This window comes from Jaculus jaculus, chromosome 2, assembly GCF_020740685.1.
Source record: "Jaculus jaculus isolate mJacJac1 chromosome 2, mJacJac1.mat.Y.cur, whole genome shotgun sequence".
Taxonomy (NCBI): Eukaryota; Metazoa; Chordata; class Mammalia; order Rodentia; family Dipodidae; genus Jaculus; species Jaculus jaculus.
This window is the reverse complement of record NC_059103.1, coordinates 128,409,764-128,436,163: the sequence shown is the minus strand read 5'-3', so window position 1 is coordinate 128,436,163 and position 26,400 is coordinate 128,409,764. Positions and strand designations below refer to the sequence as shown.

General features: G+C 40.6%; 1 protein-coding gene across 3 annotated transcripts in view; it reads left to right on the top strand.

Moving 5' to 3' along the window:
- Window positions 1-26,400, top strand: part of Nsmaf (neutral sphingomyelinase activation associated factor) — a 68,946-nt gene that overhangs the window by 25,314 nt on the left and 17,232 nt on the right. For all 3 annotated transcript variants that reach the window (XM_045143712.1, XM_045143710.1, XM_045143711.1), the window contains exons 6-13: window positions 416-466; window positions 3,445-3,516; window positions 4,416-4,463; window positions 4,570-4,622; window positions 16,347-16,476; window positions 18,759-18,830; window positions 24,613-24,721; window positions 25,953-26,129. In XM_045143712.1, the coding sequence (XP_044999647.1) occupies window positions 416-466; window positions 3,445-3,516; window positions 4,416-4,463; window positions 4,570-4,622; window positions 16,347-16,476; window positions 18,759-18,830; window positions 24,613-24,721; window positions 25,953-26,129 (712 nt within the window). The remainder of the gene's footprint in view (window positions 1-415; window positions 467-3,444; window positions 3,517-4,415; window positions 4,464-4,569; window positions 4,623-16,346; window positions 16,477-18,758; window positions 18,831-24,612; window positions 24,722-25,952; window positions 26,130-26,400) is intronic.

The window sequence follows — 26,400 nt, the reverse complement described above, 5'->3', positions numbered from 1 at the left end:
GTGCCTTTTATTGCACTAGCAAGGCCTGATGTGAGCATGCTTGGTTTGAAGCTAAGCTGGAGCTGCCTGGCAGACCGCCCAGAAAAGTACAGCAGGTATCCAGCTGCACAGGTCTGGGTTCCAGAGAAGTTGAAGCTAGAAAGGTACTGAGAAAAATCCTTCCCCTTGTCTACTTGGATACATAATACAAAGGATATCATTCATCAGACATCTAACTTATCCAGTAATTGTTGCTATCACATTGCCTTGATAACATTTGTTATCAGTACTTTAAGCCACACTGGTATTAATGCAAGTACTTTTGCAAATAGAGGTTATGTAAAAATGGTTTAAAACTTTACATTTATTATATTTTAATGTTTAATCTTTACAGTAAAAGCTTTCAGCTATTTCAGCATTGTCTTGTCTTTCTCAGGTATATTTCATTAAAGAGCATAATATTGTTGCACCATATAAGATAGAAAGGGTAAGTAAAGATTTTTAATATATTCCCAGAAATTTAAACAGTGATTTTGAGCAATAGGATTTTGACTCTATTAATATTTTTAATCAAATATAGTAATACTGAATACTTCAAAGTGTATTACCTCACTGTTATTACAAAGTCATCCAAGGAAGCCATAGACTTTTTAGCTCAAGGGTTTTTGTTGTTGATATTGTTATTGTTTTGTTTTTCAACCTGGAATTCACTATGTAGTCTCCAGGTGGCCTTGAACTCATAGCAATCCTCCTACCTCTACCTTCTGAGTTCTGGGATTAAAGGCATATGGTACCATGCCTCACTTGGATTAATATTTTTTAACCTAAAAACAGTGTGCCTAAAAGCAGCTTCTTTGATGATTAGATTAGAAATTGAAGTTAGGATATGTGTTGTTTATAATTGTATTTACTGTGTATCACTGCAATTGCCTTATATTATGTAAAACTTATTCTGAAAAACATTCAAGAAATATAGGCTATGAAGTCCTAATTTTAGCAATTAGTAATCTCTTATAAAAAGTCTTCTTGGGTGGAAGCTCTAAGTAGACTTGAAGACAATCTCCATGAACTTTCAGGCATGCATAGACATTTCTTTGTGCTTTAGCATAATATATGTAGGGCAAAGAGATTACTCCTGTTAAAGGAGTTTTTGCAGGACTCAGGGTCATGGCTAACTCCTTCTAGTGACCCTTCTGTGAATTAGAAAAGTTGGGAAAACACAGTCCCTCATGGTTTCAGTCGCAGGTCAGTCTGCAGCCTGTTAGGGGCAGCTTAGGAAGCAGGTTGTACCATGGATCTTGGGTTTTATGGGCAGGAATGCCTGCTTGTACTGATTATTCAGCAAATGTAAATACCAAGGCTTGCTGCTGTCAGAGGATGCTCTGGCAGTGTGACCGGTATAGTGTTTCCCTTTGCGTGAGTCCTTTTATACAGCCTCTGCCCATCTCCCAACACCCCAAGTAACTATTGCCTGTGTGACAGCACATCTCCACACATTGACAAAAGCACCCCTACCCCCTCTGCCAGGGGAAGCCCTTTCTCCCAAGTTGAGAGCCACTCTTCCAGTGTACATTCTCTAGAAATTCTGAGTTGATGTGAAGTTCAATGTGGTACTCCAAGGGCATCTGCTCCATTATTGATTGAATAGTGTGTTGTCTAGGGAAACAGCCAACAGAGCATGAGTGCAAATGTGTGTATATGCACTACCTATGTACATGCATAGGATGGGGAGAGAGGTTGAGATGAGATCAGTATTAGGAATTCATTATAAAGAGTTGATTTATGAGATCATAGAGGCTGGAACACCCCACCGCAGGAGAGCCAAGAGTGTAAATTGAGTCTGGGGTCTGAGTCTGGAGGCAAGGGAAGCCCCGTATCCCAGATGGAAGATAGCCAGAGAAGACATTTGATTCTCTTTGGGCCAGATTAAATGAGACTTGCCCACAACAGGGAGTTCAGTTTGCTTTACTCAATATATTGACTGAGATAATATTCTCATTCAGATATATTTTTACAGATATACCCAGAAATAATATTTAATTTAGTATCTTTCCACATTGTTCAAATCAAGTTGACATGTAAAATTAGCCATCACTGTGTATATGTACTCATCCTCAGAGCACCTAAGTGTAGAAGCCAAAATGGAGAGAACTTCAGGGAAAGCTAGACCCCAAAATGATCCTGTCCAGTTCACTTTGTTGGTTAGAACATGATGCTGATAGACCCCAAAACAATGTTAGTAAAAGACTTTCAATACCCTTTTCAACAGTGGGTATAGCATCCAGCTACAACATCAGTCTGAAAATAGCTCTGCAACCAAATGAACCCCTCACAGACATACAAAACATTCCAGCCAACAGTGCAGAATACACATGAGGCATTCTTCAAGGCAGGTCACATGTTAGGTCACAAAATAAGCCTTAACACATTTAAGACTAAAATCATGTCATGCATCTTAACTGACCACAGTGAAATAAAACCAGAACTGGAAATGTACAGATAGTGGCAATTAGAGAGCAACTCTCAAGCAATAGATCAAAGAAGAACTCTCAAGAGAAATTGGGGGCTAGGGAGATGGCTTAGTGGATAAAGTGCTTGCCCTGCAATTGTGAGTATCTGAGTTTAGATCCCCAGAACCCACCTAAAGCTAGATACTGTAAAATGAGCACCTGCAATTCCTATGCAACTATGTAAAAAGGAAAGAAAATCACCTAGCAACTTGCTAGAGGTGAACAATGAGAGACCCTTCCCAAAACATGGTGGAAGGCAAGGACCAACACTTTGCCCTTCTGTGACCTTCACATACATGCCATAGCATTTTCACACCTGCACTTACACACACACCAAAAATCAACGAAAGAAAGAATTTAGAGGTATTTTAAGACAACTGGAAAACAAAAACAGTATGCCAACACTTATGCAAAAGCAAAAGTGGTAGAGGGGCCTTTATAAAGATCAGTGCCTACATTAAAAAAGAAGAGACAGCCAGGTGTGGTGACGCACGCCTTTAATCCTAGCACTTGGGAGGCAGAGGTAGGAGAATTGCTGTGAGTTTGAGGCCACCCTGAGACTACATAGTGAATTCCAGGTCAGCCTGGGCTAGAGTGAGACCCTACCTCAAAAAATCAAAAAACTAAAAAAAAAAAAGAGAGAGAGAGAGAGAGAGAGACAGATCAGCCTGGACTAGAATGAGACCCTACGTCGAAAAACCAAAAAAAAAAAAAAAAAAAAAAGAAGAAGAAGAAGAGGCCTCAAAACAAAATAAAAATCCTTGATGGTGAGAGAGAGCAGGAAATACAGTCTCAAGTCAGTAGAGACAGTGAGTAATAAAGTAGCAGTGAGGCTCATGCCTCTGCCTCTTGGAGCTCTCATCCTGTTCTGAGAACACGGGCTGAAAATGCAGAGTGAGCCCATTCTGTGCAGTGACCATCGGGCAGTCAACTGACATTCTCCTTCTCTTGCTAGGGCAGAATGGAGTATGTCTTTGAGTTGGATGTCTCAGGGAAGGTGGATGATGTCGTGGAGACGTTGCTGCAGGTAAGCCTCCATGCTCCCAAAAGGAACAAAGCAAACAGAGTCAGACATTTTTTTCTGTTTTTTTTTTATTTTTTTTGAGACAAGGTATCATGTTAGCTCGGCCGGCTTTGAGCAAGGTTCCCCTTTAATTCCTAATCCTCCTGCCTCTACCTACAAAGTGCTGGGGTTATAGCCATGTACCACCATGCTGGCTCAGAAACTGTGTTTTAATCTCCTATTTTATATTACCTAAATAGTTACCACTTTTTCTAAGTATGTTGCTTAACTTCAACTTCAGTGTGTTGAATTTGAAACCATATGTTAGGAAGAAACTATAGCTATTGCAGAAGTAAGCTTCCCATAAATTTGTTGTTGTTATTTGTTAACTTATCTCTAGTCTTTTTCATGTTTAATTATTTGGCTTTTGATATTTTTATACATGTATATTACATTTTGATCCTATGTGTCCCACATTATTCTTCCTTATCCCCCTCAATCTCACTGTACCCTTCTTCTTACTTATACTGCTAGAGAGAACGACTGCCACCTCCCCCAGCATCCATGAGCTCCTCAGGGAGGGGACTGATCTAATAAGCTCATTCCCTACTCATAACAGCACGTAGACTGGCCTAGTAATGTGCAGGTAGCCATAGTGCTCCTCCTGCTCCACCAGCTCTTATATTCCTTCTGTCTCCTCCTCTGCCATGAACCCTGAAACTTATGATGAAGTATAGGTTCTGTGTAGGCCAAGCACTTATCAGTTACTTATTTGCAGCATGTTGACCTATTGTGAGTCTAGCAGAAGTGATCTTGACTGTTATTGAGTGACAAAATAATCAATATTTTTCATTGTCTGTAAAGAAATGCTTGATATCATCTACAAAGAAACTAACTAACTGTATGTGTTTGTAATATCGTAGCTGCACAGAGCATCCTGCCTTGAAAAGTTGGGTGACCAAACCGCCATGGTAGGTGTTCTTGTTGCTTGCTGTCTTTGATTGTGAATTAACTTCTATTTTTATCATATTTATAAATACTTAAATCCACACCTTTTAAATGATTCTGTCTTTATAGATAACAGCCATCTTGCAGTCACGTTTAGCTAGGACATCATTTGACAAAAACAGGTAAGATTTTAAAGATTTTGTTTCCTACTAGCAGTGGACAGCTGTACCTGTAGGCCTCATTCAGCATCTTCAGAACTGATGTAGGGCGGGGGCATGGCTCAGTGCCAGAGCACTTGCCTAGCACATGCCTAGCCTGCTTTCATCTCCAGCACCACTGAAAAGGAAAGACAAAAAAGATTGCTGTTGTCCCTGTCTTCTCCCCCTGTACTTGTTCATTTTAGGGACTGGCTCAACCTAAGAAAAAGAGATCTCAGGACTCCCTCGACTCTCCTCCATTCGTTTTGCACACTGTGATACCCCAGCGTGAGCTACAAGAACCTCCCACCAGAGCCCCAGGGCAGCTCGTAGTCTACCTTCCCCATTAGTGTCTCTTCCTGTTTCCCTCCTCACTCGTGGACTGATGCCCTACTAACATACCTTCTTTCTAAAGAGCCCTTGAATCCAGTCATTGGCTGTTGTAAATTCACCAAGATACCCCACTGTCATCAGGATGAGTACCAGCACCTCCTGGCTCAGCCTTTCTGTGCTTGTGCTTGCTCGTTGCTCCTAGTGACTCTGGCTCCTGTGAGCTCTGGGCTCCAGCTGCTCACAGAGGAACAGTTCCTGCACTGTGGCATGCTTTCTTCCCTCAAAGCCTTAGTCACATTCCCTCATTCCATTGCGCTGAGAACAGCACCACATCTCCTTGCACCTAGCTCACTCTGGCTTTTCTGATTTTAGCTTTGCTGTCAGTTATTCAAGAGTCTTTCTTTGGTCCTTCAAGTTGCACTAAATATTTTTCCTGCCATGCCCCATAGAGACCAAGAAAATATGCTCTTTGCTGTTCTAATGGCCTTCCCATTGATTTTCTGACTTAAAAAGTGTATAATATATTTTCTGTAAGTAATGGTAATTTTTTTTTTTTGAGGTAGAGTTTCACTCTAGTCCAGGCTGACCTGGAATTCACTAGGTAGTCTCAGAGTGGCCTTGAACTCATGGTGACCCTCCTACCTCTCTCTGCTTCTCGAGTGCTGGGATTAAAGGCATGCGCCACCACACCAGCTAGTAATGGTATTTTTATTATCGTATTGCCTTATATTAGTAGATTTCTTTTTAGTTAATATATTTAGTCTATTTGTCTTTATATTTATCTCTTACATCCCTGTATTAATTACTTTATCTTCACAGTGACCATTGATATTTTGTAGTGCAGAGCCCCACATCTTATTTTCATAACTTATGTGCTCCATGTTCTTGGTCTTGTTCACTTCCACATGAATTCAGAATCAGCTTTCAAGTTCCATAAAAGCAAGGCTGCTGGGTCTGCTTGTGAGAGCAGGGTCTCTAGTCTTCTCTTCACCTAGACCTTCTTCATAGTCTCCTTAGGGCTTCTTCATAAATCCTTTCCTTTTAGCCTTAGGCCAACTACTTCACTCTTTTTTTTTTTTTTTCCTTTGGTTTTGTGAGATAGGGTCTCACTTTAGCCCAGGCTGACCTGGAACTCACTATGTAGTCTCAGGGTGGCCTCGAACTCACATCGATCCTCTTACCTCTTCCTTCCAAGTGCTGGGATGGAAGGTGTGTGCCACCATGCCCAGCTTGTACTTCACATTTTTGATGGCACTCTAAGTGCTTTGTTATTAAAATTTTATTTTCTGCTTATTAATGATATGCCGAATGCAGTAGAATTTTGTGTACTTCTCTCATTTTCATTCACCCAGTGAAACTTTGTGGTCAAGCCTGTTAACTTTACACTTAAATTCTTTGTGTGTACAAAAGCTTATGTATAGACTATTTTTCATTCTTTGTTCACTAGCATTTCTATTTGAGATTTCTATAATCATTCATATTTAGGATACACTGAAAGGAGTAACTGAATACATTGGTCATTTATAGGTTTTTAGGTGCTGGCCTTACCAGTGATTGTAAGCAAGATCAATGTATGATATTCTGTCTTCATGTCACCTTGTGAGACTGGGGAGTCAGAGGCGTCATGGCCTTTTGTCCTACATTTTAATCTACTAAAGGATCCACCAGTAAAGCTATGTAGCTAGTGCTTTTTAATGTCTATGTTGATTTTACTACATAATGTTAATTTTCTTACCATTTTTATAGAAGCAAGGTATATTAGGCAATTGGCTTGCTGAGGGAAGAATGACTTTCATTTTAGAAGGAAAGGAAATATGAAGAATTACTTTTCCCTGACTTTCTCTAGCGCATCATTTCCAAGTTGCAGTTTAGAATCCAGTTCCTAAGGACAGCATGGCATTCAATTAAAAAAAAATTGTTCTCTAGTTTTCATTCATCTAGATTCTGAAATGTTAGTTTGAAAACTTACAATTGAATGTTTGCAGTATGAAATGAAATATTCCAGTATGGTGTTTTTTTTTCTCTCAAAATGAAAGCAACTATATAAATAAGTTTGCATCATGTATTTCTCTTTTCTAATTTTTCTTATTTATTTTTATTTATTTGAGAGCAACAGACAGAGAGAAAGAGGGAGAGAGAGAGAAAGAGAGGGAGGGAGAAAATGGGTACGCCAGGGCCTCCAAGCCATTGCAAACAAACTCCAGACATGTGCGCCCACTTGTGCATCTGGCTAATGTGGGACATGGGGAACCAAGCCTTGCACTGGGGTCCTTACGCTTTACAGGGAAGCACTTTACCGCTAAGCCAGCTCTGTAGCCAGCATCATATATTTCTTGTTGAAAGAATATGACTATTTTCCCCTACTTTTTATTATGAAAATTTTCAAGTAATCACAAGCTAAGAGATACTCTGTGATTTACCAGGTGGTTGGTTGTTAATATTCTTCCAGAGTTGCTTTAGTTCATACCATGCTCATGAGCTTATTTATGTGGTTGCTCTGTGTGTTTATGTATCTGTATGGAAACAGTTGGCTGTCTGTAATTTCTCTATTTGTGGATTCAACCAACGATGGGTTGAAAATCCTTGAAAAAAGTATCTACATTGCACAAGCTTTTTTCTTGTCATTATTCCTAAACAGTACAACATAGCACAATATAGCACCTACTTACATGCACTTTCATTGTACTAGGTATTTTAAGTCACAAGAAATGTCTTGTAATGTATGTAGGTCATGTGCACATTACTATGGTAGAGATGTTTACATATGTATTTTTGTATGTGTGTCTGTATAATATGTACATGTTTGTATGAGTATAGTTTTACTGTGAGTCAATTGAAACTAAATTGCATGACAATGCCCTATAAATATTTAGGCATGCATCTGTTAAAGGAATATTCTCATATCCATTATACCATTGTCATCCTCAAGTAGCTGTACTAGCACTGAACACATGGCTCCATTGCCTCATTTCACTCATGCATACCCCAAAATATCTCCAAAAGTACTTTGAATGGAATAGAATTATCTCTGTACCTCATAGCTTTCCACATTGCTATGTTTAGTTTGTAGATGTCATGATCTTCTCCTGGGCATCTTCCTAAGTATTTCCTTGATGCTACTGAATTTTTTTTTCCCAGTTATTTGTTACTGGTATACAGAATAAATTCTTTTTATATTGACCTATATCTTGAAATTTCCAAATCCATGATTTAGTCCTACATGAGATTTTAATAGAGTCCATATCATCCCCATAGTTGTAATCATCTAGTCTCTGAACAGTGTTCTAAACACTCTAAGGCTATTTCCTGATTTGTTATATTATTTTATTAATAAATGTGTTTGGGACAGATTTCTCTGCCTTATCCATGTTCTTACAGAAAAAGGTTTAATTCTTCATCACTAAGGAATGGTCCCATGTGCAGGTTCTTCATAGATGCCCATTATCACAATAGTAAATCTTCTTTTATTCCAGTTTGCTGAGAGGTTTTTTTTCAATAAAAGATATAGAATTTTTTTTCAAATACTATTATGTATTTGTGAGTAAAAATTATTAATGAGATCATCTAAGACTGAATTATTCTTGAGTATTCTACTTATTTTTATTATTGTTATTATTATTATTCTGAAACCAGGTGCACAAGCTGGCACAAACTCAATAGTTTTTTGCTTCAGCCTCCTGAGGGTTATGATTATAGGTATGTGCCACCACACCAAGCTTCATTTATTTTTAAACTAGACTATTTAGTTTGCTGGTTCTTGTATCTGTTTTGGTAAATTCCATGTTTCAGAAGTGTCTATTTCATGTGGTTTTCAGATACATTAGCATGTATTTGTTCTGTCCTTTTAGTGCTAGCAGATTAGGACAGCATAGTGACCCTCCTTACCATCACCTTTTCTTTCTCAGTGTTATAGGAGGATTATAGACTTTATTAACTTTTCAGATAATGACTTTTACCCTTTTTTTCTATTCATCTATTTTATTTAAATTTACTGTCTACTTTCATTATTTTTCCAGCTAGTGAAAAACTGAGTAATGTTCCTTGATCTTCCTTAAGACAAACTCCAGACTGCTTATTTTATACTTTTTTGTAATAGAAGCACTTAAATTTATAAGCACTGCTTCAGCTGTAGCCTAAAAGTTTGATGCTTGTTTATCATTTCTATAAAATATTTCATAATAATATTTTATACTTTGTTTTTATTTTGGATCCACAGGGTATTAAAACTATTGCTTAATCTCTGCATATTTTATAAACATCTTAGCATTGCTGATTACTAGCGGATATTACCTGGTCATCAATATATGCCATATAATTTCAGTCTTTTTTGATAACATTTGGTTTTTGGCCCAGGATGTGGTCAGTCCTGGTGAGCGTTTCATGTAACCTGGAAAGAATGTTTACAACTACTGAGTATGCTATTCCGTAACTTCGTCTGGATGGCTGATGGTGGCCCAGATAATGCTGTCCTGTAACTGTCATTCAGTCTAGGAGGCTGACCTGATGGTGGCTCAGATGATGTGTACTTTATTATCTCCTTTGTTGATGTGTTAGTTGCTGAGAGAAGGATGTGACAGTTGCCTGATAACTGTGGAGTTTTTTTTTTTTTTTAATGAGAATTCTCCTAGGTCTGTTAGCTAATGTACTTTGCACTGTGAAGCTAGTTAGGAGGTGTACATACTGTTTCTTTGATGCTCTCTTTGTACCTTATTCTGGGGAAATCTCTTTTCAGTTTCCTATTGTATCTACTTTGGTTATTTTTGCTCTTTAAATATTCTATTTTTACTTATTTATTTGACAGAGAAAGAGGGAGAGAGAGAAAATGAGTGCATCAGGGCCACCAACCACTGCAAATGAACTCCAGATATGTGTGCCCCCTTGTGCACCTGGTTAACGTGGGTCCTGGGGAATCAAACCTGGGTCCTTTGGCTTTGCAGGCAAACACCTTAACTGTTAAGCCATCCCTCCAACCCTGTCCAACATCTTTTAACTGAACCATAATACCAAAATATTCCCCCCCAAAACCCGTAATGGCACAGAATAAACACACTGCAAAAGATGGCATTGGGCATAGCAAAGAAATATTCAACCAATACAAGATCAGGGCAAATATCAAACCCTGTAACTTCAAGTCCAACAACTCTATCCAGTGACAAGTCTCTGAGTCCAGTAATTCTAACCAGCAACAAGTCTGTAGAGTTCCAATTCCGCCCTCCAGCTAGGCTACTCACAGTCCTGAAAAACTTCATCAGGACCAGCAGTTCTCCTTGGCACCCATCTCGTGGTCCCAGCATCTCCACTGGGTCTCCATTGCAACCTATGGTTCATCCTCATGGCCCCATGGGGTCTCCATGCAGGCATCAAGAAAACCTGCTGCACACTGCCCATGGCCATTTCCAAAACACAAGACCACATTACAAACTCAATAACGCTCATTCTCCTGTATTTCTTTTACTCAATAATACCAGGTAGGGTGCCAATTTGTCAATCCAGAGGGAAATAAAGCAGACTTTGAAGAACAGGACACTCCTTGAGCACTCTGGCCCCTCCAAAAGAGTCTACATTCTTCCTGTTGCCCCAGCGCAGTTCAGCTGGCCCAATTTCAAAGGTTGTAATCTCTCAATTACAGCTGAATGGGCACAATTCACCCAAAGATTTTGCTTTCTGTGCCATATCCCTCTGCTCACACCAGTTCATTTCTATGCAAAGCAACTCTGCACAACTTCTCAAGACACAGGCATAACAGCAAGCTTTTCACAGAACTATCTCTAACCCAGTCCAAGCAAAGCTCTTTCTCACCCTCATAAGCCAAACCTCACAGTCCATAGTCCTTACTGAATTCAGGTCTTTCAACTTTGACCAGAATAGTCCATCAAGCTATATTTACAGCATTGCAAGGCATCTCTTAGGCCAAGGTGTCAAATCCTTTCACATTCCTGAATGTCAACTCCAAAAGTACAAAACCACAGAGTCAGGTGTCTAACAACAATCCCACTCTTCGATGCCACTTTACTGTTGCCGTCAGGTTCACATTGCTGGCAGAAATCACCCAACCAAGAACAGCTTTTGGGAAAAAAGGGTTAATTTTGGCTTATGGGCTTGAGGGGAAGCTCCATGATGGCAGGGGAAAATGATGGCATGAGTAGAGGGTGGACATCAACTCCTGGCCAACATAAGGTGGACAGTAGCAACAGGGGAGTGTGCTCTACTTTGGTTATTTTTTACTTTGCCACTTTGTGTTCTTCTCAGTGGTAACCTACAAATTACAGTATGTACCTTGTAACAGAGGGTATCTTCAAGTAACATTATGTTCTACTAATTCATAGTAATACAAGAGTCTTGTTCTACTCTTTTCCCATTGAGCCTCTCCTGTTCAGTGCATTGTTTTTAATTTCAGTATATGCCATATAGTACTCATACTTATGTTTAAAAAAGACACATTCTGAATACATTAGACACACACACACACATATATATATATATGTTTATTTATAAATTAAAAACACTAAAATAATTGTTTTCTGTTTATTTAGTTATTAATCTGTTTATTTTCCTAGTGTCCTCCCTTTATTTCCATGTATCCAGTATTTCATCTGCTGTCATTTCCTGAAGAACTTCCTGAGGCACTTTTTTTTTTTTTAATTTTTTATTTTTATTTATTTGAGAGCGACAGACACAAAGAGAAAGACAGATAGAGGGAGAGAGAGAGGGCCAGGGCTTCCAGCCTCTGTAAACGAACTCCAGACACGTGCGCCCCCTTGTGCATCTGGCTAACGTGGGACCTGGGGAACCGAGCCTCGAACCGGGGTCCTTAGGCTTCACAGGCAAGCGCTTAACCGCTAAGCCATCTCTCCAGCCCCTGAGGCACTTTTTGATACATTTTTTGTTAAGAACTTTAATACATGCCATATTTGATCATATTTATATTCCATTGCCTTGCTTTGTTGCCTGTCTCTATTCTCTACTCCACAAAGCCCCTCCTCTTTACAAGCAGTCCTCCTTCTGCTTTGATGTCTCATTCCTTTTGTCTTCTTCCATCCTCTGTCAAAATGTTGATGTGCTCAGTCAGTTCATGACCAGAGGATAGTGTCCCACAGTATGCCTTCCCACCCTGTAGCTCTTACGTTCCTTCAGTCCTCTTCCAAAATGTTCTCTGAGGCGTAGAGGGAGTGTTGGAGATATCTCATTTAGTGTTGACTCTACTCAGATCTGTTGGAGATTTAATTCTTTCAGCCATGTCTATCACAGAGTGTCTTCATTTCGGCTTGTTTCGAGGGTAACTTTGGATGTGGAAATGTAGGTTGATAGGTTTTGTCTCTGCTTTGATGACTTTCATTTTGTTGTTCCTTGTGCAAAGCTGCAGAATTTACATCAGCACATTTGTAGGATGTGGCTTTCCTTGTGCTTACTCAGAGTAAGAGAAAGATGAAGACTGCTTCCTCTTTGCATACCATTGGCAGACACTCCTGTGATAAGATGTGTGGAGTTTTCCATACCACAAAATTCTGTGATTTCATGTCTGTTACAAGTAATCCAATTTAGTTCTGACACTGTCTGCCTGGAATTAGTGCTGACCCCATTACTTAAGAACTCAGTCGCATGAAACAATCCATACTTAAGCACCATCACGAGTCCAGGTTGTCAGTTATTATCTAGCCAACTGGCTATAATTGGAAGTTTCTAAAGCCCCTTCCTTTCACCCTTTGCTAAATGGCTTAGGGAACATACATTACTGTGTTAATAGGAAACATGATAACAGACACAGATGAACCATAGATGGAGACACATGGAGAGGCCTGGCAGGCTTTGAGCATACATGCTTCTGACTCTGTGGGGCGGAGCTGACCAACCTTGTGCATGTGGGTGTTCACCAGCCTAGAAGCCCTGCAGTCCATGTATTTTAATGTATTTTTAATGAGGCTTTGTACTAGGGCATGTCCAGTTATTAATTCACTTTCTAGCTTGTCTCTCCTCCTCCAAAAGTGTAGACTGACAGCCTCAAGCCTTTAATCATAACATAGTCTTTTCTATGACCAGCCTCTTACCCAGAAGCCACAAGGATCACCTCACTAGAGCAAAAAGTACTTCTGTCACCAGGAAGTTCTAGCAAGCTGGGTCAAAAAATCATTGAACCAGATCATTGAACAAAAGATCACCTAGCCCCTCTGTTACCTTGGAAATTGCAAGGGTTTTAGCAGCTCAGCACCAGGAATGTGGGGCAGAGACCCAATGCATTCTATCACACAGTTACAGAGAAATATATCTCTATGAATCATCAGTTATTGACCTTTTTCTTTATTATTTACTTTGTCCTTTTTATGTTAATATGGTTTATATATAACCCCAGATTTATATACTAAATTCTATAAGTCTTTAATTTTCTTCATTCCTTTAATTTTGCTTCATTTAGTACCATCTGTCTGTGTGTCTTTGAGGCAGAGTCTCACTCTAACACAGATTAACCTGGAACTCCCTCTGTACCCCAGGCTGGCCTCAAAGTCAGGGCACTCCTCAGCCTCACCAGTGCTGGAATTAGAGGAATGAGCCACCACGCCCAGCTTCAGTTAGGACGTTTTACTGATCTGTTTTCAGCTTTGCTGGCTCTCTACTCATGTAATCTGTTAAGTTTTTAAAGATAATTTCTGATGCCTAGATTGTCATTTCTTGGTGAGTGTGTTTTTTTTCTCTAGTTTCTGTTTCTCCACTGAACTTTCTGTACCTTAAGCACAGTTACAGATTCTCCCGACACTTGCCATCTTCTCTTCTCTTCAGTCCTTTTTAGAGCATAGTCCATATTTACATTTGCTTCTTTGTGTGACTTATAATTTCTTTGCTTTAAAAACTGGAAAGAAGGCTGGATAAATGGCTTAACAGTTAAGGTGCTTACCTGTGAAGACTAAGGACCCAGGTTCTTTTCCCTAGAACCCATGTAAGCCAGATGCACAAGGTGGCACACATGCATCTGGAGTTCTTTTGCAGTGGCTAGAGGCCCTAGCATGCCCATATTCTAACCCCTCTTTCTCATAAGTAAATAAATAAAATTTTTCTTAAACCTATGTGCATATTTAAAAAAAAAAAAAAACACTGTGAAGACCAAGCTATGTAGTACTGACCGTCAGAAGTGGCTGCGCCTTTCCTTCTGTCAGGTTGCTTGTGTTGGGGGCTCTCTCTGTGGAATCTGTCCCGGAGCTAGAGTCAGGCTTTGTTGTGGCTCTCTCCCTTCCTTCCTCCTCTTCTTCCTTTCTTTTTTCCTTTCCTTCTTTCCTTTTGCTCTCTTTTTCCCTTCTCTTCCCTTCTGTTCCCCCCCCTCATTTTCTCCTTTCCCATTCCTTTACCCCCTCCCTTTCCCTTCCTTCCTTCTTTCTCCTGGCTCCCTTCTTATATGTTCCCTGTGCTTTATCAGCAGATGTTTGTCTCTTTGGAGGACAAGGAGGGGTGGAGCCGTGTTCCCTTCCTTCTTTCTCCTGGCTCCCTTCTTGTATGCTTCCTCTGCTTTATCAGCAGATGTCTGTCTCCTTGGGGGACAAGGAGGGGTGGAGTTGGGGTTAAGTGAGTATATGGGTTACAGAAAAACCACTGGGAGTGTTGAGTGTTGTCTCTTCACTTTTTCTTATTTCTACCTCTTTCCTCTACTTTATTTCTTTCCTTCTTGTCCTGCTCTCTTTTGCTGCCACTCTTCCCTCCTTTCTGTTCTCCCTGTTCCTCCGGGGTAATTGAAGCATCTCACAGGACCATTCCTGGAGTGCCCGTCAGAGCCTTGGTTGAGGACCCTGATGAGCCCTGCTGTGGTTCACAAATTCCGCTACCCCACCACCTAGAAGAGCCACAAGACTCTGCGCTCAGATTCCTCTCAGGATCTCTGTCATTTTGCACCGACTCAGGACTGGCAGTAGCCCCTTATACTGTCCTGGTCATGACCTTGATGGCCATCTGGAAACCTTGCTCTTCTGTCCACATAGTGCTCCCAGAAGGCAGGCAGGCACTGTCCACCACAGGTCCATACTGGCCCCTCCTGCTTCAAGCTTTCTTTCTGGGTGTTCTGAGGACTGGTCATTACAGCTTCTGCCAAGCCTGTTTTCCCCCATTTGTGTATAAGTGGCTGGAGCAGTAGTACTTCTGATGATGATGAGGGTGGTCATTAGAAAGCTGGCATATCCTGAGAGTCCATCAGTCATGAGACACTAGGCCATATGTCTTACATTTCTGTAACCTCACATCACTACCACTTGTACTTAGTAAGGGAATGCTTTAGACTTTATCTTCCCTAAGATGTCAGATCTGTACACCTGAGGAATTCTGGAACTATTTGGGTCTTTAAGACTAGCCACTGTCTGAGAATGGTGAGAGAATTCTCATTTCTATCCCACCCAAGAGAAGTCTTTGTTGTCTATCCCTACTGCAGCTTTCTTCTTCTCTGAAGCTGTCTTATCCTGTATTCCTCACCCTCCTGTGATAAGCCATGCCTCCTGACACCCATCCATTTGTCTCTTCCTTCTGTGATCAGGTTCCATTAGGTTTCTTAGAATCCTCAGGTTTCTGATGGGCTCCAAGAAGTCATGAGGGCTGTTCTGCTTGCTAGTTGGTTTTGATCATTAGAGGAGAGTTTCAAAGGTCTGTTTCACCTTTCACATCCTGGCATGAAGGCAAGTGTGCTCCTCTATTTGTCCTGTTACTTATGAAATGTCTTTCATTACTTAGTTTTAAGGCTGGGAATTCGACCATGGCTTATGTATGCTAAGCATAACACTGACCTCTACTCCCAGCCCCAGGAGACTTATTTTTAATCCTGTTACTTAACCAATTGCCCCAAAATATGATTTAATCAAACAGAAAAGGAATTTTTTTTACTAAGTATTTTAAGATTAAGAGGTCATCTTTGACTGATTTTATTTCAGTAATTCCAAAAAGCTTTATACTTCAAACTGACCTTCATTTAATTTAATGCCCATAGTCTTATAGGTAAGTGTACTGTTAACTCATTCCACCCGTGTTCAGGTTGGACATAATTCAAGATACTCCTTCACCTTCTGAGTGCTTAGATTACAGGTATGCACCACCACATTCAGCATGAATAAAAGGTGTCGGTGATAAAAATGGAAGGCTGTCAGGAGAGAAGTGTGAGTTTAGTTGGAGGATTACTTGATGTGGCTTGCTTATCTCTGTGTCTGTTATACATATTATCCTTGGTTGATAAATTGGGTTTTCCCTTTGCTACTGAAGCAAGTGCTGGTTCTTTCTAGCCAGCTGGTTTGTATTACCTCCTTTTTCGTACTAAATGCAGTTTACACAGTGTCTTATAAAGTCACAATGCAGATAAGCCTAGAGAGCAGGTCAGTTTCTGATTTTTCTTACTTTTGTTGCAAAACATCTTTTCAGATTCCAAAGTGTTTCAGAAAAGCTGCATATGGAATGCAAAGCAGAAATGGTGACACCTCTGGTGACAAATCCTGGACACGTATGCATTACGGACACCAACCTGTATTTTCAGCCTCTCAACGGGTACCCGGTACGTAGACCACAGACTGTGTGCACTGCTTTTTCTGTCCTTGAGTTTGACTTCACAAGTACTGTGTCCTCACATTCTGGGAGGGTCAAAACTGTTTGGTACCCCTCAAACCAGCACAGTCCTGACCCACACTCACCCAGGCGTGGCGTCCTCTGCCTTATTTCACTCATTGTGGAGGCCTTTGTGCCTAGTGCTATAAAAAGAAACTCCACTCCTGCTATTGTATTCAAGGACAGCAGAGATTTATGTCTTTCTGCTGGGAAGCACTTTTGGAAGATCCCAAGAAAATGTGCCACAGTTAACACAAGGGCTGCTTCCTGCACAGTTGTCTGTGTGCGGTCACCCAGTGGCATTCCTTGTCTCTTCATGACAGTCTGGGTCTGCATCTTTCCTGAGCAGCATTGTGAGCTGCTCTTGCAGCCTGTGTGCAGGTTTGTGTGGAGCACTTTCCATGATCTAGGAAAATCTTCTTTTTCTCCAGGACTTTACAGTTCAGGATGTGCCAAAAGTACAAAGACTCTATGCTAAAACTTGTAAAGCTGAGTGACTTCCTAGAACTGGCCCCTTTTTGGAGTGAATCATTAAGAGAACAGAAACCCTCACAACCATGGTAGTGTTGATGGGTCACTTGGTAGGGCGAGGTGGAGAAAAGAGTGTTTTCTATAGTAGAAATACACACCCTTGCAAGTTGCTAGGACAATCATTCCATGGTGTTAAATAAAACACCTTGGCTTTGAAGTAAAATGTGATGCTATAACAATTCTGCCCACTAGGTGGTAGCACACACTGGCCAAATCCTACAGAAGACCTGGCACGTGGTTGAATGGCATTCTCCAGTTGGGGGTAATTGGCTGGGCTATTAGTGGGTCAGAAACTTGTAGAAAAATATCTAAGTATTGCACAGCTTCAGTATTTCTAGCATGAGTACTCATACCTTTCCAGTACCCTGGCAGGGTCCTTGTCATGACAAGAGTTCTTCAAGGCATTTTCCAGAGGCCATAATTTTGGCCTCTCCAGGCAGCTTCTCCTTGTCACCTGGGAACAGGAACACTGGGGCCTAGTCTTTTAGCCAGGTGCACAGCCTTTCCTCATCTTGATTTGCTTCTAGTGTTTTAAGTCCCTGAGACTCAACAACATTTTCTTCTTAAAGAGTTCGGAGGCCCTGCTTTTTTACTGTAGTAATTTACAAGCTTTCATACTCTGATAATTTATTATTAAAAAAAAAAAAGAGGTAAATCAGGACTAAGCAGACCCTTGGTCTGTAAAATTGTAGCAAGATTCCAGAGTAGTTATTTATACTTGTACTTTACTATTCTCTATCATCCAATAATCTTGAGGTAACCTAAGAGATAGAATTTAACACTATCCTGTGAGAGTACAGAGCAGGCTTAGGAGACATGGCCAAGGTCATAAAGGTAATGGAGAGAAGGGCTGGAGAGATGGCTTAGTGGTTAAGGCGTTTGCCTGTAAAGCCAAAGGACCCCTGTTCAATTCCCCATTACTCACAAAGCCAGATACACAAGGGGAGTTCATTTGTAGTGGCTGGAGGCCCTGGCACACCCATTCTCTCTCTCCCTCTCTGTGCCCCTTTCTCAAATAAATAAATATAAAAATCACCCAAATAAGAATAAACTTAAATGGGCTGGAGAGATGGCTTAGCGGTTAAGCGCTTGCCTGTGAAGCCTAAGGACCCCGGTTCGAGGCTCGGTTCCCCAGGTCCCACGTTAGCCAGATGCACAAGGGGGCGCACGCGTCTGGAGTTCTTTTGCAGAGGCTGGAAGCCCTGGCGCGCCCATTCTCTCTCTCTCCCTCTATCTGTCTTTCTCTCTGTGTCTGTCGCTCTCAAATAAATAAAAAAAAAAAAAAAGAATAAACTTTAAAAAAAAACAAAATAAAAATAAATAGGGCTGGAGAGATGGTTTAGCGGTTAAGCGCTTGCCTGTGAAGCCTAAGGACCCTGGTTCGAGGCTCAGTTCCCCAGGTCCCACGTTAGCCAGATGCACAAGGGGGTGCCCATTCTCTGTCTCTCCCTCTATCTGTCTTTCTCTCTGTGTCTGTCGCTCTCAACTAAATAAATAAATAAGATTTTAAAAATAAATAAATAAATGGAGAGCAAATGTGACACCAGAGCTACCTTGTTTCAAGAAACTTTTCTAGTTGACCACTTCCAACATATTTGGAAGGTATGATTTGGGTGCTTGTATCTTTTTTATGACACTGAAGAGCAACTTCTGATTGTATTAGATTGATGGTGTTTGATATGGTCTTTGTACTTTTTAAAGAAACCTGTGGTCCAGATAACACTCCAAGACGTCCGGCGAATTTACAAAAGGAGGCACGGGCTCATGCCTTTGGTGAGTTCAGATGCATCCAGTGGAGGGTTGTCATTCTTCTGGTTGTCTGGTGATTGGTTGACTCATAGACCTCTGTGGCGGGCCTGAGGATGCAGGCATGTTGTATGTAAACAAATGGACTCTGATTCCTGCTGTTATTTCTTTCTCTTTCTCTCTCTCTCTCTCTCCTCTCTCTCTCTTCTTAAAGTTTTTTGAGGTAGTGTCTCACTCTAGTCCAGGCTGACCTGGAATTCACTATGTAGTCTCAGGGTGGCCTCAAACTTACAGATCCTCTTACCTCTGCCTCCTGAGTGCTCCGATTAAAGGCATGCACCACCATACCCAGCTCCTGCTGTTCTTTCTGTTAGATGAACTAGAAATTGATAAAAGAATAGTTTCTTCTTGTAAATGAGATATTATGTTGAAAAAACAAGTTTGGTTTCAAAAAACAAAAGGGTTAAAGAGTCCTTGTTCTGACTTTTCAGCTTCTGAGCTTGGGCTAAAATAGTGTTTGCAGATTTATCCAGTATCCCTCCCACCATCTACCTATTACAGCTTAGTGTCAGAATAAAACTTGAAAGGAACTAAAATACCAACTTTTTAGTAGAACTGTAGTATAGACACAGTTAACTTGGCTTTGGGGCTTAGTTGGAGCAAGAAATAAGGAAAGCTAGCTATTTAAATCATATGGGCAGTTCTTCCTATCAGTTTCCTCAGGGTACTTGCATCTGTACTTATGTTTGTCTTACATACATACTGCAGAAACCAAGTCATACACAAGATGTGACTCCATGGTGTTTGAATTGACATCAATATAAATTTGTTTTTTTCTCCTTTGACTATTAACCACTGACTTGGTATCATTACAAAAGCATTGTGAATTTTTTTAATATCACATTTTTGTCCTTTTAGTATGTGAAATTTAACTATTATGCTATTTTATGTGCATGTCTAGAGAGTTAAGAAAACAGATACTATTACAGTTCTCCTATTCTGAGTATCTAACAGTAGTCAGAAAACATGAAGAAATTACATTGTTTCATTGCCTTTGCCAAACAAATCATCATAGTCTCTATGAAGTGAATAATATTCTTGCATGCTGCAGATAAAGCACTTGAGACTCCAGGAGCTAGCTTCCTAAGTTTTCCAATTGTAGTTGCCAGTAGACTGAATGTGAACCCAGGCTGGCATTCATCTCATCCTTGCCATTTCCTGCCTGAATCAGCTTTCCTAGCACACTAACCATGAAGCTAATTCCCTTCTCAGACATTTGGTCTTACTGTGTGGCCTAGTCAGGCCTGGAATTTATGATCCTCCTGCCTCCTGAGTGCTGAGATTATAAGCATTCAAGTTCATAGTTTTCTCTTAAATCTCATAATTTGAGGGCTGGAGAGATGGTTCAGCAGTTAAGGTGCTTGCCTGAAAAGCCTAAGAACTCTGGTTTGTTTACTCAGTACCCATATAAATCCAGATATACAAGGTGGCACATGCATCTGGAATTTGTTTGCAGTGGCTAGAGGCCTTGGTGTGCTCATTCTGTCTCTCTCTCTCTCACTCTCTCACTCTGTCATTCTCTCCCTCTTCCTCTCTTTCTGTCTCATAAATAAAGTGTATATTTTTAAAAATCATAATTTAAAAAGTCTGTTTATTTACAACCTCCACACTTATACACAATCCTCCCTGATGGTAATCCCCTCCCAGTGCCCTCCTTTGTCCCTCCACCATCCACCTACTACTAAACTGCTTCCCTTTATCAACTGGCTCCTCTTATGTTTTGATGTTTCCCTCCCTCCCTCCCTTCCTTTCTCTTTTTTTCTTTTCTTTTGGCTCTCATACTATCAGATCGAATGTAGACAGTGACAGCCAGTGTGAGGTTAGGAATGCAGTAGTCACTTTGTGTCTGGAAGACAGCATTCCAAAGAACTCGTCCCCATCCTTTGGCTCTTATATTCTGTCCGCCAGCTCTTCTGCAGTGGTTCCTGAGCCTTAGAGGTTGTGATACAGTTGTCTCAGTAATGAACACTCCACTGTCTCTTCTCAGCACTTTGATAAGTTTTGAGTTTCCCTAGTGGTCACTTCCATCTGACAAGAGAAGCTTCTCCAACTAAAAGGAAAAGCAGCATTTAATATTTGAGCATAAACATAGTTATTTAGAGGGCAAGTTGAGTGGACAATATATATCCATCTAGCCAAACATCTGTAGCAGTTATCCCCTGGGCTTATGAATTCTCTACCCATAGGTTTTTGACTACATTATTTAGTACCAGGCAAGAATAACCTTACTTCCCATAGATTGCACCTCAATTCCAATCAGAAAGCAGTTTGTTCCTCCCATAATATACGTGCCACCATTGCATCAGTTGGCACATCTGCCCTAACTGTACAGCTGTCAAACTTACAGGGTTCACTGCTGGTTGACACTGCTGATGAATTTTCTCCCCAGCAGTCTGCATAACACTTTCCAGCATCACGAAACTAGTCAATGGGGAAGGACTTCCAGCTTAGCTCCAGCTTGATTTCTCAGTAACCTGCAGTTCAAGTATGTGGAGTCTGCAGCAAAAGGGTATTACCATCTAGTTCTGATGGGCAGCAAAGAGTCTTCACTATCGCCTGGGTTGTTTTAGGGGCATCACGTGCCTCCCTGAGCTGTAGTGCACTAGCAGATATCCCACCCTTGGCACTTAAACTTTTTGATAACAATATATACAGCTCTGTATATGAGTACTTCTGTCAAAACTTAAAACTATAAAGTTTATTCAAAAACTTTTCAAAGTCCTTTATGTTTTATGTATAAGAAAGTTTTTTTAAAAAAATCAAGATTATCTTTTGTGCATGTTCATGTGTGCACGACTATGGGAAGAGGATGCACGTGTGTGTGTGTGCAGGTGAGTGGATAGCTTTGGCTGTCATTTATCTCAGGCACCCCCACCTTTTTATTAATTGGAAACTTTAATGTATAAGCATACAGTAATTTGATCGTGCTCCCATCCCATTATCCTCTTTTGTACCCTCCCCCTTCCCCCCATTCCAACGGGAAACTCCTCCTTTCATGGTGGTTATTCTTCTGTTTTCTTGTCCTGTTCTTTTGTCTTTCACTGTCCTTTATGACAAAATGTTGATGGGCTCATCCCAGTGCCAGAGGTAGGTCACATAATGAGCTATTGGTCAGAGAGGCCCCAAAACAATACAGGCCATTGCCAGATACTTGGTTACTCACTAAACCAGATGGTAAGACTCTATTGCTGAAGATACCATAGTCTGGGGTAACAGGACATTGAGCTGTAACTGAGATGGAAGTCATCTTCCTGCTGGATAGCTGTCATAGTGCTAGAAAACACTATGCCATCTTCTAGGGGACAAAGGTCATCAAAATTCTGAACAAGCAGTGGATCCTGCAAGCTACAAAATTAACCACAAAAACAAGATACACCCATGGGTGCAATAGTGGCCCATAAGTTATGGAGGTAATCAGCTGTTCTCTTATAGGATATGAGACCTACTGAGTGGGAAGGAATTCACACCTGGTACTGAGAACTGAGGCAAAAGTCTGTGTCTTGGTAGGTCATAGACTCCCAGGGGGGACCTTCTACTGTTCTTTGGCTAAACCAAGACATTATGTCTACCAGAAAGCCTACTAAATGTATACATTTATGCCCTTAGATTAATGCTGATCTTGCTTTTGTTTAGAGAACCTTCTTTTTACAGATGGAGGCAAATGCCTGGGAGACCCCAAGAATCACCAAAATGGCGAGATGAGAAAGCCCAGTGCTTAGTACTGGTCAAACCATCCCTATCACACCCACCAGGGCTCAGCATACATTGTGGAAGAAGTAGTGGAATGAATATGAGTGTTACTCGCAGTGCTAGCCAGAAAACCTTCTCTATAGAGATAGCAGTAGACACTGAAGGACTCAGAACTCATCAAAGCAGTAAAGATGCTTTCAAGAGTTCAACATTAAAGGAGGTTTTTGTCATGCCCTCTAAGGCACAAGGAACATTGAAGAGGAGAGTATGAAAAGAATGTAAGAGGGCTGGGGAGATGGCTTAGTAGTTAAGGCACTTGGCTGCAAAGCCAAAGGACCACCGTTCAGTTCCCCAGAACCCACGTAAGCCAGATGCACAAGGGGGTGCATGCATCTGGAGTTCTTTGCAGTGACTGGAAGCCCTGGCACGCCCATTCTCCCCCTCCACTCCCCTCACACTCTGCCTCTTACCGTCTTCTCAAATACATGAATTAATTAATTGAATTAAAAAATTTTAAACCAGCCATGGTGGCATACGCCTTTAATCCCAGCAGTCAGGAGGCAGAGGTAGGAGGATTGCTACCTCTGTGAGTGAGTTTGAGGCCACCCTGAGACTCCATAGTGAATTCCAGATCAGCCTGGGCCTAGAGTATGACCCTACTTTGAAAACTCAAAAAAGAAAAAAACAATTTTTTAAAAGAATGTTCTTTGGGGCCCTGTCTTCAGGCATTCACTCATGTATTCATGCCTGTTTAGAGGTTACTGATTCCCCAAAAGACCAGGATGGTTCTGAGCACATCTTTATGTTTTTAACTACAATACATAATATATTATATATGTATATTAGTAAGGAGAGAGAGAGAACCATAGGCAGAATAATGAATATGGGCATGCCAGAGCCTCTTGTCACTGCAAATTAACTCTAGATGCATGTGCCACTTTGTGCATCTGGGTTTTCAGGAACTGAACCTGGGCCATCACACCTTGCAAGTAAGTGCCTCTAATTGCTGAGCTTTCTCTGTAGATAGACACACATGCGCGTGTGCGCGCGCGCACATGCACACACACACACACACACACACACACACACACACACTATTTATTTGAGAGAGAGGTGGGGGGAAGGAGAGAATGGGCATGCCAGGGCCTCCAGCTGCTGCAAATGTACTCTAGACACACGTGCCACCTTGTGCATCTGGCTTATGAGGGTCCGGGGGAATTGGACCTGGGTTCTTTGGCTTTCCAAGCAAGCACCTTAATTGCTAGGCCATTTCTCCAGCCCTCTATTTTTAGCTAATGAAGAAGTAGTTTTCCATATGGCTTATTCATCTTACTCACAACATCTTCTATTTTGATTAATCACCTCCTAACCCTTCTATCCTCAGTCCTTCTCCCCTGGCCCCTCATAGACTTTACCACCCCTAGTATTCTGCCCCTCTACTTACATATCTACTAAACCCTTCATTTATGCCCACTTTATCTTCCTTCACATCCCCTTTCTAACTTCCTGGCTCCTATACAACACCAGCTAATATACCAGCTCATATACAAATCCCAAAATTTGAAGCTACAGTCTGCATATAAGAGAGTTAAAATAATCATGTTTTATTAATTGAATGGGTTATTCAGTTATTAATTTGTTAGGTTGCATAGTTATTTCTTAATTTATATAAGAAAGCTAAACATTTATGTTGAAGAAGAGATGTAAATGTAGTTTACATCTACATCTACTAGATCAAATCTAGTTTTGAATTCCAGAATAATAAATTCACAAAAGCTATTATCAGCTAAAATATTTAGTACCAAAGAGATTTTTATTATTCTGAAATGCATCTCTTGATCTCAAGAAGTTTAGAGGCACAGCATAGATACATGATAGATGATTGATTCAGAGAGAGAGAGAGAGGTCCTTGAATCAAATTATACATGGAAAATAGGAATACACAGCCTAAAACTCAAGAATACAGATGCTTGACTGAAAGGCTTTTGTGATTATCTACTTACAGTAGGATTGCAAGATGAACCCAATGCTATTTATTTTCTTCTTTCTGAGTTTGCAGGGCTTGGAAGTATTCTGCACAGAAGATGATTTGTGTTCCGACATCTACCTAAAGTTCTATGAGCCCCAAGAAAGAGATGACCTCTATTTTTATATTGCCACGTACCTAGGTTTGTTGCTTTCTCTCCATTGTGTGTATTCATGTTAAGGTAGTTCCACTCCTGAGAAGCTGGGATCCCACCGAAGAAAAGAAAAGAAAAATGTTCTTCCTAGAGTTGTCTCTCCATGGCTTTGCTTTTTTTTTATTATCAGTAATTATAGTTCCTGAAATATGTTAAAAACTAAGGGAAATATGAATCACTTCTGGTAATAGTCCATTCCAGTTGTACATTATTAAAACTCTCTATGAGTATGTTTTTACTCTTTTAATGATGTCCAACTTTTGTGGTTTACAGATAGTCTACCCAAGCATTTTTATATTCATTCATCTCTTCTATTAGTTTATGGAAACTAAAACTGAGTTTCTTTTTTAAAAAAAATATTTTTATTTATTTAATTATTTAAGAGAGTGAGTGACTGAGAGAGTGAATGGGTATACCAGGGATACTCTTGCCACTGCCAGTGAGTTCCAGATATATGCACCACGTGGAGCATGTTGTTATGTGGATACTGGGGAAACAAACCAAGGACACCAGGCTTTGCAAGAAAGTGCCTTGAACCACTGAGAAATCTCTATAAGACTGAATTTCTTTAGGTGAGAAAGTACGTATATGAATAGTGAGATCCTTGTCACACACACACACACACACACAAAAAAAAAATATGTGTAAGGAACAAGTAAACCTTATCTGCTTAACCCAGCAGCCTTGGAGTAGAACTGGGCTAGAGAGATGGCTTAGCAATTAAGGTGCTTACCTGCAGAGCCCAAAGACACAAATTCAATTCCTCAGTACCCACATAAGCCAGATGCATAAGGTGGTGCATGTGTCTGGAGTTCTTTTTCAGTGGCTATGCCTGGCATGCCCATTTTCTCTGTCTCTCCTCTCCCTCTCTTTCTCTGTCTCTCTCAAATAAATACATAAAATATTTTTTTAAAAAAAGATTTATTTATTTTCCCACCTTTAACAGAAAGAGCCCCTGGATTTTTCTTATTGATCATGAACTTTTTACTAAGTTATATGACTAAATTGAATGATTATTAACTTACAGAGTTGTCAGATTACTAGAAGGGAATGATCTGTATGAAAACAAACCAATAGCCTACTTCTCTTTTTCTCAGGATGTGTTTTTGGAAAGCTTTTAGAAGGGTCTACATTTAGAAACATGGTTCTTACAATTACAAGTTAGCTAATGACTTGTGTGGGAAGTGGAGTGACAATCACAGGGTCCTCTCCCCCTCAGAGCATCATGTTGCGGAGCACACTGCAGAGAGCTACATGCTACAGTGGCAGAGAGGGCACCTCTCTAACTACCAGTACCTCCTTCACCTCAACAACCTGGCCGACCGCAGCTGCAATGACCTCTCCCAGTACCCTGTGTTTCCATGGATAATCAGTGACTATTGTAGCACAGAATTAGGTAAGTGCTGCCATGCCTGGGTTCTGAGAAATCTGAGTTGGAAGAGGTCTTTATTATTTTATAGAATACGTTTTGTCTTAGAATCCTTACATGATAAAGGAACAAATCAGGACTTGTTTCGGTTTTAATATCAAACATTGCCAATTGTCATTCTGAGATAGTGGATGCACCATCAGTCTGTTGCTTTATATATGTTTATCACTTTTAGAAGGACATACATAGAAAACATGTGCATGATTGTCATCTGATCTTACCATTACTGGCAAGTGCC